This window comes from Microcaecilia unicolor, unplaced genomic scaffold (assembly GCF_901765095.1).
Source record: "Microcaecilia unicolor unplaced genomic scaffold, aMicUni1.1, whole genome shotgun sequence".
In the NCBI taxonomy this organism is placed as follows: domain Eukaryota; kingdom Metazoa; phylum Chordata; class Amphibia; order Gymnophiona; family Siphonopidae; genus Microcaecilia; species Microcaecilia unicolor.
Genome location: NW_021963494.1, coordinates 25,513 through 41,367, shown reverse-complemented (window position 1 = coordinate 41,367; position 15,855 = coordinate 25,513). Strand labels below are relative to the sequence as shown.

At 46.7% G+C, this 15,855-nt stretch overlaps 1 protein-coding gene across 1 annotated transcript in view; it reads left to right on the top strand.

Moving 5' to 3' along the window:
- Positions 1 to 15,855, top strand: part of LOC115459366 (nck-associated protein 1-like) — a gene marked incomplete at its 3' end in the record, with an annotated part of 67,655 nt that overhangs the window by 37,025 nt on the left and 14,775 nt on the right. Inside the window, exons 4-5 of the mRNA XM_030189203.1 lie at positions 4,951 to 5,007; positions 15,705 to 15,847. Of these exons, the coding sequence (XP_030045063.1) occupies positions 4,951 to 5,007; positions 15,705 to 15,847 (200 nt within the window). The remainder of the gene's footprint in view (positions 1 to 4,950; positions 5,008 to 15,704; positions 15,848 to 15,855) is intronic.

Sequence of the window (15,855 nt, the reverse complement as noted above, 5' to 3'; positions counted from 1 at the left end):
TCTCGCCCTCCTATTGGTCAAATTTGACCAGTAGGAGGATGCATGGAAAAACCTACCAACCTGTGGGCCGTGGCGGTGAAAACCACTCAAAGTCCGTGACTTTTTTGAAAAATTCCTATGGGGTTTTCCTGCGGACATGTCAACTCTGCTTCCTCCCCCCCCCCCGGCACAAAAATGGATACATTGCTCTTACACATACTGTACCTGCCAGGACAGATTGCCAGTTGGAATCCTCTCCTCTCGCAGTTCAGTCAGACGTGCTTGTTGATACAAGCCACCACTGTCTTAATAACAAAAAAAAATTTTAAGGAAAAGAAAAAAAATTCTCAGACCCTGTCCCCTGGGTAGCAGAACCAGATCTCTGCCCCTCGCCCAAAGCAGACCTGGAACAGTGCCACCAGGGCTGTATCCGATGGTTCTGGACCACAAGGAGGCCTACTTGCTTGTTCTTCTTTAGCCCCTGCACTGGCATGTTCTTCTCCTTGCAAATCTAGGGCATCTCTTTCAGTTTCAAGCGATGCAGTTTGGGTTAGCTATGGTGCCCACAACCTTTTTTAAGGTTGTGCGTGTTCTCAAGTGAATACCTGGGTCATAGCACTTTGGCAGTCTTGAGATTGAAATCGGTTCGATGTTACCCAGGTCCAGGTGTTTTTCTCAAAACAGAGAAGACACAAGCTCCAAGAGCAAATTTGCCACTTCTTGCAAATTGCGTATTCCTGAGCTTAGTATTATGTTCAGGTGCTGAGCACTACGATGGTGTCTGTGGAAGTTGTGTTTTGGGCTGGAGCTCACATGTGTCCGCTCTAGCAGTATTTCTCAGGGCTACCATTAGCATCTCATGTGGGGACCTCTGGCAAAGAGCAGTATGTTGGGGTGGCTTCAACTGAACAGGCTTCTCCTAGGGGCATCTCTGGTGTCTCCTCTTTGGATATCTGTAGTCACAGATTCCAGCCTAACAGGTTGTGGAGCTCACAGTCTTCAACACATTGCTAGAGGTCTATGAAACCAGACTGCAGTGTTGTGACAGTCCAGTTGGTGTGGGCTCAGAGCGCTGCACAATGCTGTTCAAGCCTTTCAATCTATTCTGGAGGGCAAACCGGCTCAGGTTATCTCGGACAGCATGATGGCAGAGGATTCTGTCAACAGGCAGGGAGGCACTTGCTGTCTTCTTCTAACAATGGAAACACGCCTTCTGTTTCACTGGGTGGAAAGGCATTTGCAGCAGCTTTCAGCTACCCACCTAGTGGAAACTCTCAATGGGCAAGCGGGTTTCTGCCTCAGGACCTCCCTGGACCCAACAGATTGGGAGCTAGCACTGGACACCTTCCAGCTGGTAACTCTGAGGTGTGGCACTCCACTAGTAAATCTGATGGTGACACATCACGCTGTCAAAGTTTCCGGGTTCTTTGGCAGAAGATGGGAGATCGGTTCAGAAGGCATAGATGCTATTCTTTAACCTTGGCCGGAGTCAGTCCTGCTTTGTGTTCCCACTGTGGCCTGTAATAGGATGAGTTCTTCACAGAGTCCTTCATTGTCGGAAGTTGGTCATTAAGTTTGTTCCAGATTGGCCCAGTATCCCCAGGTTATACTTGCTTGATTTGCTGTCTGGTAGGCAACCATTTGCTTTCCTCTGAGTCACGGACTTCTCCATCAGGGTCCCATTTGGATGGAGGATCCCTCCCGCTTTGGTCTTACAGCCTGGTTCTTCAGAGGCTGACATGGAGAAGGAAAGGATATACTAACAATATCATTGCAACTTTACTTCTGGCAAGAAAATGCTCAACTTTAGTCGTGTGTACTCGTGTCTGGCGAGTTTTGAAGCACAATGCTCCAAAAGAGTGTCATCTCTGTTTCAGGCATCTTTACCATACGTATTAGCCTTTTTGTAGTATGGTCTTAGCAAGGGCTCGCTTATAACTCTTTAAGTTTTAGGTGGTGGCTCATGCCTTTTACCTTTTACTGGGGTTAGATTCTGGATTCCTCATTCACTTCTAATCCTGATGTGGTTCATTTTGTGAAGGGGGGCTCATCTTCTTAGGCCTCTTTTTCGTTGTCCTCGTCCCAAGTGGAACCTTAGCGTTGTTCTTGGGCTCTTCGAAGAAACAAAATAAAGGTTCCCTTTGAATCTCTGGAGCAGGCTACTTTGAAGATCTTCCTCTCAATCCTCTCCTTTTAGTAGTTGTTGCTTTGGCTTGTGGAGTTTGTTACAGGCGTGGTTGGGCAGAGAACCCTTCCTTCCTTTCTCAGATTCAGGAGTCACTATTCATACCTTTTTCTTCTTGTCTTCCCAGGATGGTTTTGGCTTTTCGTCTTAGCCAGCCTTGCTTTCTGCCCAGGGGATTGCAAGACAGATTTTCACTTGCACGTTGCCTTGATGTTCGTTGAGTGCTTCTCTGGTATTTGCAAGTGGTCTGACCATCGTTTTTTGTGTTTTTTTTTTTTTTTTTTTTGGGAGGGGGGGGGTCAATCGGGGTCATGCAGCATCTAAGGCGACTATTTCTCACTGGATTAGGGAGGCTTTTGCCTCAGTGTAGCTTCTTTCTGGCAAGTGGCTTCTGGCTTCTCTGTGAGCATATTCTGCTAGGTCCCTAGTGACTTCTTGAGTGGAATCTTTTTGTTTGTTTGTTTGTCCCCCCCCCAAAGGTTTATGTAAAACAGCTACTTGGTCCTCACTGCATCCTTTTTCCAAACATATATCATCTGGATGTTGTGGCTCGAGCTGACTCTTCTTTTGGTCGTTTGATGCTCTCCATGGGAGTTTCTGTTATGATTGGGGTCTGAACCCCTCTCAAACTTACCTCTTTCCTGGGGGTCAGCTTCTTAGCTGGCTTCTGTTTCTTTCTCTGTCTCTCTGTGCTGGCAGCTTCCAGCAGCAGGGCTCTAATTGTTTCATTATACTGCACCTGTGTGGGTAGTCTGAGTTGCTCTAACTCTCTTTGGGTGTACTGGCTTCAAGTGTTTCACGGTTTTGCATTGGTGTGGGTTGGGCCTCTCTGGGTCAGTGTGTTTTTGCCTAGGTCTAGGGAGTGTGACATCATCAGGGAGGGCCTTGATAAGGAAGTGGTGTTGTTTCCTTCAGGGCCTTTGCAACAGTTGTGTTTGCTTTAGGTAGGGTGGTGCAGTGTGCACGTCTGACTCTGTGTCTAGTTTCCCTGCTTGCTTTTGCTAAGGTCCAGGTTAGTGTTAGTGCAGTGTGCACTGGTGGCTGTGTGTTTAGCTTTCCTGCTTTTCCCTTATGGTTCCCCTGCTTTTGGTTTTGGAAGCATTGCTGTGTGCAGGGCTTTGGAAGCTGTGTTGCTGATAGAAGTACTTCAGGGTTTGGTGGTGTTAGGAACACTGCAGAGTTTGCTGTTAGAAGTACTTCTGGTGTTTGTGCTATTGGGAGCATTGCAGTCTTTGCTGTTCGTGTTTGGTGATTTAGAAGCACTTTTGGCTTATGTGTTAGCTTCACTGCTTTTTCCTTGTGGCTCCCCTGTCTTCCCTTTTAGTGCTAGGAGCTCTTCTGGTTGCTTGCCAGAGTAGTGCTTAGGAAGCACCTTGTTAGTTGTATCTAGCTTGCTAGAGCAGTGCTTAGGTAGCTGGTTAGTTCTGTGTTTAGCTTGTTAGTGTAAAGCTCTGCTTGTAGCTTGGTGCTTAGTAGCACCTGTGTTAGTTTTGTGTTTAGTTCCCTGCTCTGTTAGTTTAGGGCTTAGGAAGTCCCTTTCTTGAGCAGGGATTAGGAGCTCCTGTTTAGTATAGGGCTTAGGAAGTCCTTTTGTCAGTTTACTGTTAGGCACTCCTGCTGGTTTAGGGCTTGGGAGCACGTAGATCAGTTTAGGGTTAGGAGCACTTCTGTTTCCAGTCCTGGTCCCTATGTCATCCGGTATCCAGTAAGTCCTGTCGGCTACTCGAACCCAGGAGCTCAACTCTTGGGGGGCTTAGTAGCTAAGTACAGGTGAAGCTGTTGGACCAGTCCAGTGTGCTCCAGTCCCGTGTTCCAGTCCTGTGTCCTCCAGTCCGGGGGACCAGTCCAGGGTGTTCCAGTCTGGTGTGCTCCAGTCCAGTGTGTTCCGGTCCGGTGTGTGTTCCAGTCCTGTGTCCTCCAGTCCGGGGGATTCCAGTCCATGTGTTCCGGTTCGCTGGGCAGTGCCTGCAGTCCCTGCCGGTGTGCTTACCCAGTGTTGGTTGGTGGGTTTTGCCTGCTGCTGTCGCTCCTCGTCAGCAGCCCAAGGGCTCACGTTTACTCCAGAGCCCGGCCCCGCGGGCTCTGAACCTGAGAACCTGACAGTTTCGAATTCCCACACAACATGAGAACTGCTTTGCTACCTCCAACAAGTCTCTGGATTCATCTGCTGTAGGTGCTAAGGAAGGAGAAATTGTCTTACCTGATAATTTTCTTTCCTTTAACTGCAGCAGATGAATCCAGATCCCCACCTTTCTTCAGTGCTCTTTTCTTATGGTTTGTTCATTTCTTTGTTTAGGGTAATGGCTCATTTTGGTGTTAAAAGCTTTTACTGTTTTCTACTGTTCATACTGCTCTGTGAGGAAGGGGTTCTATTATGACTCCTTTATTCCTTCTGCTTTATGAGAAATACTGACTAAACAAGAAGCATAACCCAAAATGTAGGATCCCAGCAGCAATCTTTAATGTAAACTAGCTCTCCTTCCTTCCTATGTGCTTTAGAACTAGTTCAGTAACACAGAGCAGGTACCCAGCAGATAAGGAAAATGTCTTTATTCTGCTTGGTTTCCATGTTCTATACTAGTCTTAATTCCAGTTATCGCTTTCTTTTGTCCATACTACCTCTCAATGTGTTATCTCAGGTATTCTTGAATTCTGGCATTGTTGTGGCTGTTGGTACTTCTGACAGCTTAACCTTCAAAAATTCACCTTCACTTGTAGTTTATAATATCTAAGACTTGTTTAAATATGTGTTTGATTATGGTTTCTTTTTTTTCCCCCCATCATAGGACCATGTTTGTGAACTGCTGAACACTATTGATGTTTGCCAAGTCTTCTTTGATATTGTAAGTTCATCTGATCTTAATTTGATGATTTGTAAAATACAGCATTTCAAAAATATCCTATGTTGTCTTTCTATTGATGTGGTATTTGCATGAACCAATTATGAATCAGCACAGAATGAAGAATCGGAAAAGATGAACATAACTAACTAAAGGGAAGAGTTTTTTGTTTGTTTTGTTTTTAAGGTACCCTGTGTATATTACAAAAGTTCCATTTGAGCCATAGCTAAGGGAAATGGTGAAGGGATTTTGGCTTTAGGTTACACTTTGTATGAGGACTGATGATAAGCCTCTCTTGTACCTGAATTCTGCAACAGAATTGCTTAACTGTGAACCAGTAACTGTACTTATATCCTGGGAAAGATATTCAAAGTTATTTATTTTATCTATCTTTTTACTTAATGTTTTAAAATAATAGCTACTTTGGGGGAGGGTAGTCCAATTTTGTAACTTGTTTATTATGTGGGGGGAGAGGCTGTTTCAGTATGTGGATCAGAATTTGCAGTGACCCAGGAAAACTGGGGGGGGGGGGGGTGAGAAAATGGGGGAAAATTTATGCGGATGTATCTTATTATTGTGTTGTCATCCCTTTGTTGGGATTTACTGGCTGTATTTTGAGATTGTTGATTATTAAGCCTGTTGTATCTTCAATAAAAAGTTGAAACATAATAGCTACTACTTTGAAAGCACTGTTTCACATAAATAGGCTAAAACATTTTCTTTTTCTGTTTCATCAATCGAAATCATGTACTTTGTATTATTATTGCTAGCTGAGGATCCAAACAAATTTAATACTGTTGTCGACTGGTCTCCTGAATGTGCTCTGTTGACTACTCTGAGTAATCTCCTCTCCACCCCCCCCCCCCCCCCCCCCCCAAAAAAAAAGGATTTTCCTGCTCTGTTTGGATCCTCCTTACTTTTGAAGTTCTACTGTGAACTTCTACACGGGGAATCTCTAATTAGAAAATTAATGGTATAAAAAACAAAGCTTAAAAGTTTGCATATGTGTTTGCATATCTAGTGGTGCTTAGATGGCAACTCTGGCTATATCATCTACTATAATAAAACGCTCCCTCAGCATTCTGAAGACAACGTTCTGAAGTCATCAGCTCACTCCCTGTCCCTGAAGGGTTCGTTACTTCATGGTGGTGAAGCCCTCCAACTCAGTGTCTGTGCCCCGCCCTCGCGTCAAACATGATGACGTCGAGGGCGGAGCACAGACGGTGAAGGGACGCGGACGGCGGAAGAGAGCAAGACGGACACCAGCCACGGACAGGAGCCGAGAGGGGGAGGGTGCTCAACACACGGAAGCATCCGGGGAGCCGACGCGGAGGAGGACGCAGCCTTCAGAGCCGGGGAGATGCCGTCCGAGAGCCTACCCCCCAAGGAAAAGGCACTCTATGCTACAGACTCGCTGCCAACATCCCCAAACACCCGCACAACACAGCACCCCCACACCAAACCCCAGTGCTGTCGTCATGGGAAAAAGCAGAACACAAGAGAAAGACGAGAAGTACTTCACAAAAAAAAAACAAAAAAAAACAACCTTTAATTCTCTCTCCCCAAAATCACAAGTGAGGGAGAGAATAAAGCAGCAATCGGGAGCCTAAGTGCAGCCATCATTAGGTGTTGCTAACTACTGAATGGAAAAAAAAACTCCCAGGGAATTTGCATGTCTTCTTTCTCCACCCCCCCCCCCCCCCCCCCCGCCCCCTTCTTTTTAAAAGCGCTTTTTCCTTGTCATCAAGCAGATGAAGCCATTACGTAGGGGTTATGTCCATCAACCAGCAGGGGAGATAGAGAGCACTCAAACTTTCACAGTGCCCTCTTGGCCAGCTAGCTCCACTGCCTCTTCAGTATTCTCTATCTCCCTTAGCAGGGTGGCTGCAGCTTGTTTGAGCTCCAGAAAAATCTGCCGGGAGGTGGTTCCTGGCTTGCCAGTTGTTAACCGGGGTTGGAGGCTATAGCAGCTTCATTTTAAAGGCACATAGGTTAGCCCTTTCCCTGCCTTATCCATACCTCTGTGGATGTGGACATATTGCCTTGTTTTCCCTGTCCTTACCCACCAACAGTGGATGCAGGCATATAGGTTCGCCCTTTCCCTGCCTTTCCCACTCATCTGAGCCTCCGGAGTCTTCAATACCTCTGCTTTCCTCACAGCTTAAAAAAAAAAAAAAAGTCGTGTCGCGTTTTTAAACGCAGAGACGCTGGAACAGAGGTTTTTGACCTGATTTTCAGCAGGATCGTAGTTGTACACTAGAGCCTTTGAGGTAAGAGTGTTTTCCAACTCCTCCGGGGTAGGCCCGCGATCGGGGCGATTTTGGCGCAAAACCGCCATTTTGGATTTTACCGCCGTTTTTCGGCGATGGCTGCGGACAATGTAAAACGCTGTTCCACTTGTGGCAAGCGCAAATCAGCAGCAGGGCTCTGTAAATCGTGCTGTATTGGCGTACGAGCCGGCCCGAGCATGGTGAGCGATGTTTCTTCCCGCTCTGAGCTGGCAGCGGGCGCCATTTTGCTTACACCGCATGGCGCGGCCTCCGTGGACACGGAGAGACCTCAGCTGGGTGGGCACCTCGAGATGAGGTTATTTCAGGAGTGGCTAGCACCGGACAGGATTTGGGTGCCCAGGGTGAGATTTTCTCCCCGGATTTTGTGCTTTTGCTGCATAAAGCATACATGATGAAAAGAGCCCTTCCTCAAGGGTCGCCTGAGGCTCCTCTGATTGCCCCCCCCGATGGATTCTGATCTGGGACTGCCCAGTGAGGCTTTTTTCCCGGATGCTTGGCCTAAAGATAAGCGCAGAAGGGTTAATTCCCCTTCAGATTGTGGTGCACCTTTTTCCCCCCCGTGGTCGGGGTGTGAGGATGCGGAGAACTCTGACAGACGTTCTTGGTCTGAGGAACCAGAGTCAGGTGCGGATTTACCACAGGATCTGGATGATCCCTCCGCGGTGAGGATTTTCCACCGTGATGAGCTGCCAGCGCTTATTTCAGATACCCTGCAGGCCCTCTCGATTGAAGAACCTGACAGTGGCATGGCCTCCTCGGGTAATCCCAGGATGGCTAGTACCAAGAAAGCTGCTCAGGCCTTCCCTTTGCATGACTCCATCCTAGAGCTTGTTTCGGCTCAGTGGGCTGACCCCGAGGGACCTTTGAGAGTTTCCAGGGCTATGGGGCAGTTATATCCTCTGCGTGAGGGACATATGGCTCGTTTTCAAATGCCTACAGTGGATGCCCTAGTCACTGCGGTGACAAAGAGAACTACCCTCCCTGTTGAAGGAGGTGTTGCCCTGAAGGATGTTCAAGACCGTAGGCTGGAAACAGCGTTGAAACGGTCCTTTGAAATTGCAGGTCTCACTGTTCGGGCGTCTGCATGCAGCTGTTATGCTGTGAGAGCCTGCCTAGCTTGGCTACAACAGGCAGTGGCTCAGCCCGGAGATGGAGCGGAGCCCTTCTTGGATGTGGCTCCGCGGATGGAGGTGGCCTTGTCCTTTCTGGCTGATGCCCTTTATGACCTTGTCAGAGCTTCGGCTAAACAAATGGCAGTAGCAGTGGCGGCTCGCCGTCGTCTGTGGCTACGACACTGGGCAGCGGACATGGCCTCTAAGCAAAGGTTGGTGAAGTTGCCTTTTCAAGGACTTCTCCTATTTGGTGAGGAGTTAGAGAAAATTGTGAAAGGCCTGGGTGATCCAAAACCCCAGCGCTTGCCCGAAGATAGGCAGAGGCCTTCCTCTAAGGGCCAGGTGGTCCACTCCTCGTACAGACCTCGCTTCCGTGAAGCTAGAAGGTACCGCCCGGGGCGTTCTGCTGGGTTCACTTCTCGTGCCCGTGGTCAGCAGAGGAACTCCTTTCGCTCGGACAAGCGTTCCGCAGCTGGTGGCTAAAGACCAGGAGTTCAGGGGCGACCCTCTCAATGATGGTGCGCCGGCCCTCTCCTCGATGCCTGTCATCGGAGGATGGCTTTCCCTCTTTGTCGAGGAGTGGGCCAAGATTTCCTCAGATCAGTGGGTTCTGGACCTGATCAGAGATGGATACAGTATAGAATTCAACGCCCCAGTAAGAGACGTGTTTGTGGAGTCCCGATGCGGTTCTGCCGTTAAACGGGCGGCGGTGGAGGAGACTTTACAAGGTCTGATTCAGTTAGGGGCAGTGACCCCGGTGCCTCCCGCCGAGCAAGGCTGCGGCCGATACTCCATCTACTTTGTGGTGCCGCGAAAAGGACTTAAAAGAAGTGAACAAGTCCTTGAGAGTGCGGCATTTCCACATGGAATCCCTGCGCTCCGTCATTGCGGCGGTTCAGCCAGGTGAGTTTCTCACGTCTCTAGACCTGAAAGAAGCTTACTTGCACATTCCGATTTGGCCCCCGCACCAGAAGTTTCTGAGGTTTGCGGTGTTGGGAAAACATTTCCAGTTCAGGGCCTTGCCTTTTGGCCTCGCCACAGCTCCCCGAACCTTTTCGAAGGTAATGGTGGTAGTAGCTGCTTTTCTCAGGCGAGAAGGTATCAGGGTTCACCCGTACCTAGACGACTGGCTCATCAGAGCACACTCTGCAACAGAGAGCTTACAAGCTACAGCCAGAGTGGTCTCAGTACTGCAATCTCTAGGCTGGGTCGTCAATATGGCCAAAAGTCACCTGTCCCCTTCACAATCTCTAGAGTTTTTGGGGGCCAGGTTCGACACAGTCTCGGGCTATGTGTTCCTACTTGAGCTAAGGCGGTGCAAGCTTCAGAATCAGGTCCGTCTGCTCCTGAGGATGCCCCGCCCGCGAGCTTGGGACATTGTCCAGCTGCTGGGATCGATGACAGCCACGATGGAAGTGGTACCCTGGGCGAGAGCGCACCTGAGACCTCTACAGTATTCCCTACTCTGGAGATGGTCTCCTATTTCTCAGGATTACCAATGCAGACTTACTTGGCTCCCTGCGGCCCGTCTCAGCATGGAGTGGTGGCTCTCGGACAGCATGCTGCGGCGAGGAATGCCGCTGACGCTCCCCGTTTGGTGCCTAGTGGAAACAGATGCCAGCCTGAAGGGCTGGGGCGCACACTGCAAGGGGAAGCATGCCCAGGGTCTATGGACATCCGAGGAGTCGGAGTGGTCCATCAACCGCCTAGAGTTGAAAGCGGTGTTTCAGGCGCTTCTGGCCTTTCAAGTGACCCTGGAAGGATTGGCTGTCAGAGTGATGTTGGACAACACGACAACGGTGGCCTATATAAATCGACAAGGCGGAACAAGGTGCAGAGCACTAGCCGCGCAGGCCGAACTGATTTGCCACTTGGCCGAGCTGCATCTTCAGTGTCTGTCGGCAGCTCATATTGCAGGTCAGAGCAATGTGCAGGCCGATTATCTGAGCAGGCATCAGATTGATCCAGCAGAATGGAATCTGGCAGACGAAGTATTCCTGCAGATCTGTGCCAAATGGGGCAAGCCCGTGATGGATCTAATGGCGACAAGTGCCAATACCAAAGTCCCGTGCTTCTTCAGCAGACGGAGAGATCCTCGCTCGGCGGGGTTGGATGCTTTGGCTCAACCCTGGCCTCCGGGTCTACTTTATGTGTTTCCCCCATGGCCCCTGATAGGGCGCCTGCTCTTGCGGATTCGGCTGCACCCAGGAGAAGTGGTCCTCATCGCCCCGGATTGGCCAAGGAGACCTTGGTATGCAGACCTCCGACAGATGTTCCTGGAGGCTCCTCTGTCGTTACCTCTGGTACCGAACCTCTTGACTCAGGGACCGGTAGCCATGGAGGACGCCGGCCGCTTTGGTCTTACGGCATGGCTATTGAGAGGGCGCAATTGAGGGATAAAGGTTATTCCAATAAAGTTATTTCCACTCTCCTGCAAGCCCGCAAGTGGTCCACTTCCGTGGCTTATGCCAGGATTTGGTGCCTGTTTGAGTCTTGGTGTGCTTCCAGAGCCATTATTCCAATGCGGGCTCCTGTCTCGCCGATTCTGGACTTTTTGCAGGAAGGTATACAAAAAGGCTTGGCCTATAATTCCCTGCGGGTGCAGGTGGCAGCGTTGGCCTCCCTTCGTGGTAAGGTGGAAGGCGTGTCTTTGGCTGCTCACCCAGATGTGGCACGGTTTCTTAGAGGGGTGCTTCGGCTCCGACCTCCAGTGCGAGCACCCTGTTCAGCTTGGAACCTGGGGCTAGTTTTGAAAACCCTGCAGGCATCTCCTTTTGAGCCGCTTCGGCGAGCATCGGAGAAAGACTTGACACTGAAGGCCGTTTTTCTGGTGGCCATTACCTCGGCGAGACGGGTGTCAGCTCCAGGCGCTGTCCTGTAGAGACCCATTTCTGCAATTTTCAGAGTCCGGAGTCACGGTTCGGACCGTGCCTTCCTTTATGCTTAAGGTGGTTTCAGCCTTTCACTTACCCCAGCCTATTTTCTTGCCCTCTTTTTCAGAGGAAGAGTTTCCAGAATCTTTTGGGCAGCTGCACCTTTTGGATGTGCGCAGGACTCTGCTGCAGTATCTGCGAGTTACTAACTCTTTCAGGACTTCTGATCATATGTTTGTTTTGCTATCCGGTTCTCGCAGAGGGCCTCCAGCGTCTAAAGCCACTATTGCCCGCTGGCTCAAAGAAACTATCTTTTCAGCTTATCTGCTGGCCGGCAGGGTTCCGCCTGTAGCTTTTAAGGCACATTCTACTAGAGCGATTTCTTCCTCTTGGGCTGAAACTGGAGCACTCTCTCTTCAAGAGATATGCAGTGCAGCAACATGGGCTTCTAAGCTCTCCTTTGCCCGACATTACAGGCTGGATGTGGCTGCCAGGAGGTATGCGCGTTTTGGTGCACAAGTGCTAGCGCGTGTTGTGGCTTGTTCCCACCCTATCTAGGGATTGCTTTGTTACATCCCATACGTAATGGCTTCATCTGCTTGATGACAAGGAAGGGAAAATTAGGTTCTTACCTTGGTAATTTTCTTTCCTTTAGTCATAGCAGATGAAGCCATGAGCCCTCCCTGTATGATTGTCTGTATGCTGTGAATCTGCTTTTCAGGTTCTGTTCTAATTTCCTGAAGTTCCTTCCTTGGGAGAAAGTTGGAAAACAATCTTCAGGATTCATGTTCAGTTTAAATTTAGGAGGATGTGTTCATTCCCTCCAGCATGTTTTTTTTGGAGGATGTGTTGATTCTCTCCAGGAGGCGCGTGTGTTCCCCTCCACTTATAAAATAAGGAGGATGAGTTTATTCCCTCCAGGAGGATGTGCATTCCCTCCTTTATGAGTTCATGCCCTTGTGATGGGCCATCGTTCGCTGTGAGGAAAGCTCTTGTGATTCCCATTGCGGTTTGCCATACTGCTTTGGAAGCTTCAAATACTGAAGAGGCAGTGGAGCTAGCTGGCCAACAGGGCACTGTGAAAGTTTGAGTGCTCTCTATCTCCCCTGCTGGTTGATGGACATAACCCATACGTAATGGCTTCATCTGCTATGACTAAAGGAAAGAAAATTACCAAGGTAAGAACCTAATTTTCCCATATGAAAGAACTAACAAATGTATTCTAACAGATCTCCCCTAACACTTCTCTTCCATGGCTTCAAAATCCCACATTTTATGTAGGAATGCTGCACTGCAAAGGAAGCAGCTGCCTCAAACAGCAAGAGCGGTCAAAGAGAATCTGTTTCCAAAAATGCACTACATCGCTGTTTGGTTCCTTTTCTACTCTCCACGAGGAGAGCTCTGTCTATCACTTGAGGTGTTTTGGGTATCAAAAAGAAACACTTCCATTCAAATGACAGCACCCCTTCAGGCAGTACACTGAAACAAATTCCTGCGGAGATAACAACTGAAAACACAGAAAGCCAGATCATAACAGTAGGCTAGTCTGGAGGGACTAAAGGAAAACAAATTAGCAGGTAAGATCTAATTTTTCCTTCCTTTGCATTCCTCCAGACCAGCCTAGACAGATGGGAAGTACCAAAGCAGTGAGCATCAAGGGTCGACCTGCAGCCTGCAGTCTCTTCAGTACTGGCACTCAAGGACACTTTCCTACCTCACAGAAAAAGAGACCGAGGCACAAAAGAGTCTCCAGACAACATCAGCCATATAAGGAAAACACTGTATACTCTGTTGGCAGAGAAAAAAAAATTGCAGTGAACCAATGTATGGCTGAACCACCACATCAGCAGTTATTGGAGCATGCTGAGTTAGAGCAGTACCAAGTAGGAGCTAGGGCCTAATCACAATCAAAAGTTCCAGAAGAGAATATAACCTATCCATCTAGTCACGTCTGGAGGAATGCTAAAGAAGATGTTTTTCTCATCTCTTCTGAGAATGATGCCTGTATAAAACAAAGTTTTGGGGGGTTTTTTGGAGGAAAGAAAGATTTTTAAAATTCTGAATTCTCTAGGAACAACTTAGACCAGACTGATGCAGATTAGATGCAGAAAGAAAGTAAGCAGTTAACCAGAGCATATCTAAAAGAGCCCTCAGAGCAGAAATTAACAAAGCAAATGTCTGTTAGATATGTGCATGGGCAAAATGTTTTCCGTTTATTTGGCTTTCCTCCTTCCCCCTTCCCATTTTTGGGGTATGTTTCTGGATATTTCACACATTTGCTTTAAACTTTTTTATATGCATTAGAATTCTTTTATGTGCCAAATTGATTGGACATGCATTAATTTGTGGGTTAATGTGCATGCAATTGATTTTCCCCATTAAGATGCACTAACAAATGCATACCCTCTAATGCTTATTGATGTATTTTTGTAACTTTGTTTTTATTATGTCTTTATTGTTTGCTTTTAAAAAACTCTAATCCTTTAAATCCAGCAAGTATAAAAAGTCCCATTTAACTTGTCACATCGAATGAAGGAAAAGACTTAAGATGCTCGGCTTACCATTGTATATTTTCAACTGTAACTGCCATGCAAACTTCCTCTCAGTCATAAAAACCTCTGTTGAGTAAATTTTGTTCTTTATTGATTATTTTTTCTTTTTCTCTTTCTTGTTTTAATAAAATAATATTACAAATATCATCCATATCAGGAACACTAAAGCTCAAGGACACTTATATTAATATGGCTCTCATCAGTTTGCTCAACAGAGCACCTCTGTTTCATGGTTTGCTTCTTCAGGAGTCAAACTGCCATCCGTTCACATTCTGTGTCCCACTGTTATTCCTTTGATTCGTTCTTGACTGTTTTTAAAAGTATATTTAATGTCTGCCTTGGATGCCTGTCATGAAATTCTAATTAACATTGTTACTTTTTACAAAATGAGATGACCAGCATGATTTGCCTGTAAGGGTGCATCATCTGCTAACAGTGCAGTGAAAGAGTAGAAGAGATTCGGCACTGTTAACATCTGTTTTTGAAACATTTTGCATATAACTATATAATAGCAGATGAAAGTGTACACATACTGCTCCGGCAAGTCTAAAGGTCAGTGAGGTCTTGTCGCACGCAGTGCCTCCACCCAGAGGGAAGCCAAACAGCAACACTGGGAGCCGTGGTTCTGCTAAGAACCCAGTTCATAGGAAGAACTGTGACAGTTAGTGGGTCAGAGGCTGGGAAAGGGACAGAAAGAGAATGCCCTGGTATGTTGGGGGAGATGGATAGAGGAAAAGAAAAGGGGAGTGTGTGAGCTCCTCTATGGGAAGGAAGGCAGAGGAGAGAATAAGCACCTGGGTTGGGTTGGAAGTTGGGCCAAATGTTTTGTGGGTATCCACTTGTTCTAACTCTGTAGCTTTTTTGAAAAAGTAGAAGTACATCAAAGAATGTTTGACCATTAACCTATGTGATCAAATTTTCATGTTTGTTACATACTTGGACACATTCAAGGAGAAAGACTCAATGCATGCACATTTAGACTTGCCATCTATCTTCAGAAATGTATGGCTCATCGAATCGTAAGCTTGTTGTTTTTTTTTCTTGTTTTTTTTTTAGTGATTACTTTGTCCTTTAATTTCCACCATTCATATATTACAGAGAGGGTAGAAGAACCAATTTATTCTATTCCCTTTCCATTGCAGTTGTTACTCTGTTCTAAAACTCAAAAATCTCTTTCAGTATTGATGATATTTATTGAAACTCCAGTAAGGTCTTTGACAGCTTGAGGTTCTATTATTTAAAAAAAAAAAAGGAAATTGAATTGGAATTTTCATCTTTTAGATAAGTGATGGAAAATAAAACCCTGGTGGGGGGGGGGGGGGGGGGGAGGGAAGGGGTGGAGAGAATCATTCAGTACTGACATTTGATGGCTGGATCTTTGTTGCGTGACCTTGGCTGAGCACTGAGGGAATATAAAATGGGGGAAGAATAAATATTTATTCTATAAGTATGGGATCAGTCAGGTTATGAGAAGTATCATTAATTTGCTTTTTTTCATATTATGCCCAGGGTTATGCCTTTACATTCAGTACAAGCATCAACATTGATGATGATAAGGTCTTATCATATAAATCCTGAATTCCAATCATTTTCTACTCAATGTATGCAGTAATCACTATGATGCCTGATTAATACATGGATCCCATCCTTTGCTTTCTTATTTTTGTTCTATAATTTTTTTTTTATTTCTTTGCATCATAACTTAGAAAAAGGGTAATTTTGCACATAAGTCTAGCATCAAAATTTCTTGGAAATGTTTTTAGTGTATTGTAGTACTTAATTTTAATGTTTGCATTTGGTCTTTTTTTTTTTTTTTGCTGCTGAGGGTTTCTCTCGCTAGAAGAAATTCATATTATCCTATTTTATCTCTAGACTGTCAACTTTGATCTAACAAAGAACTACCTGGACCTCATTATAACGTACGCAACACTAATGATAATGCTGTCTCGGATTGAGGAGAGGAAAGCTATTATAGGGTTATATAATTATGCCCATGAAATGACACATGGGGCAAGGTAAAAAT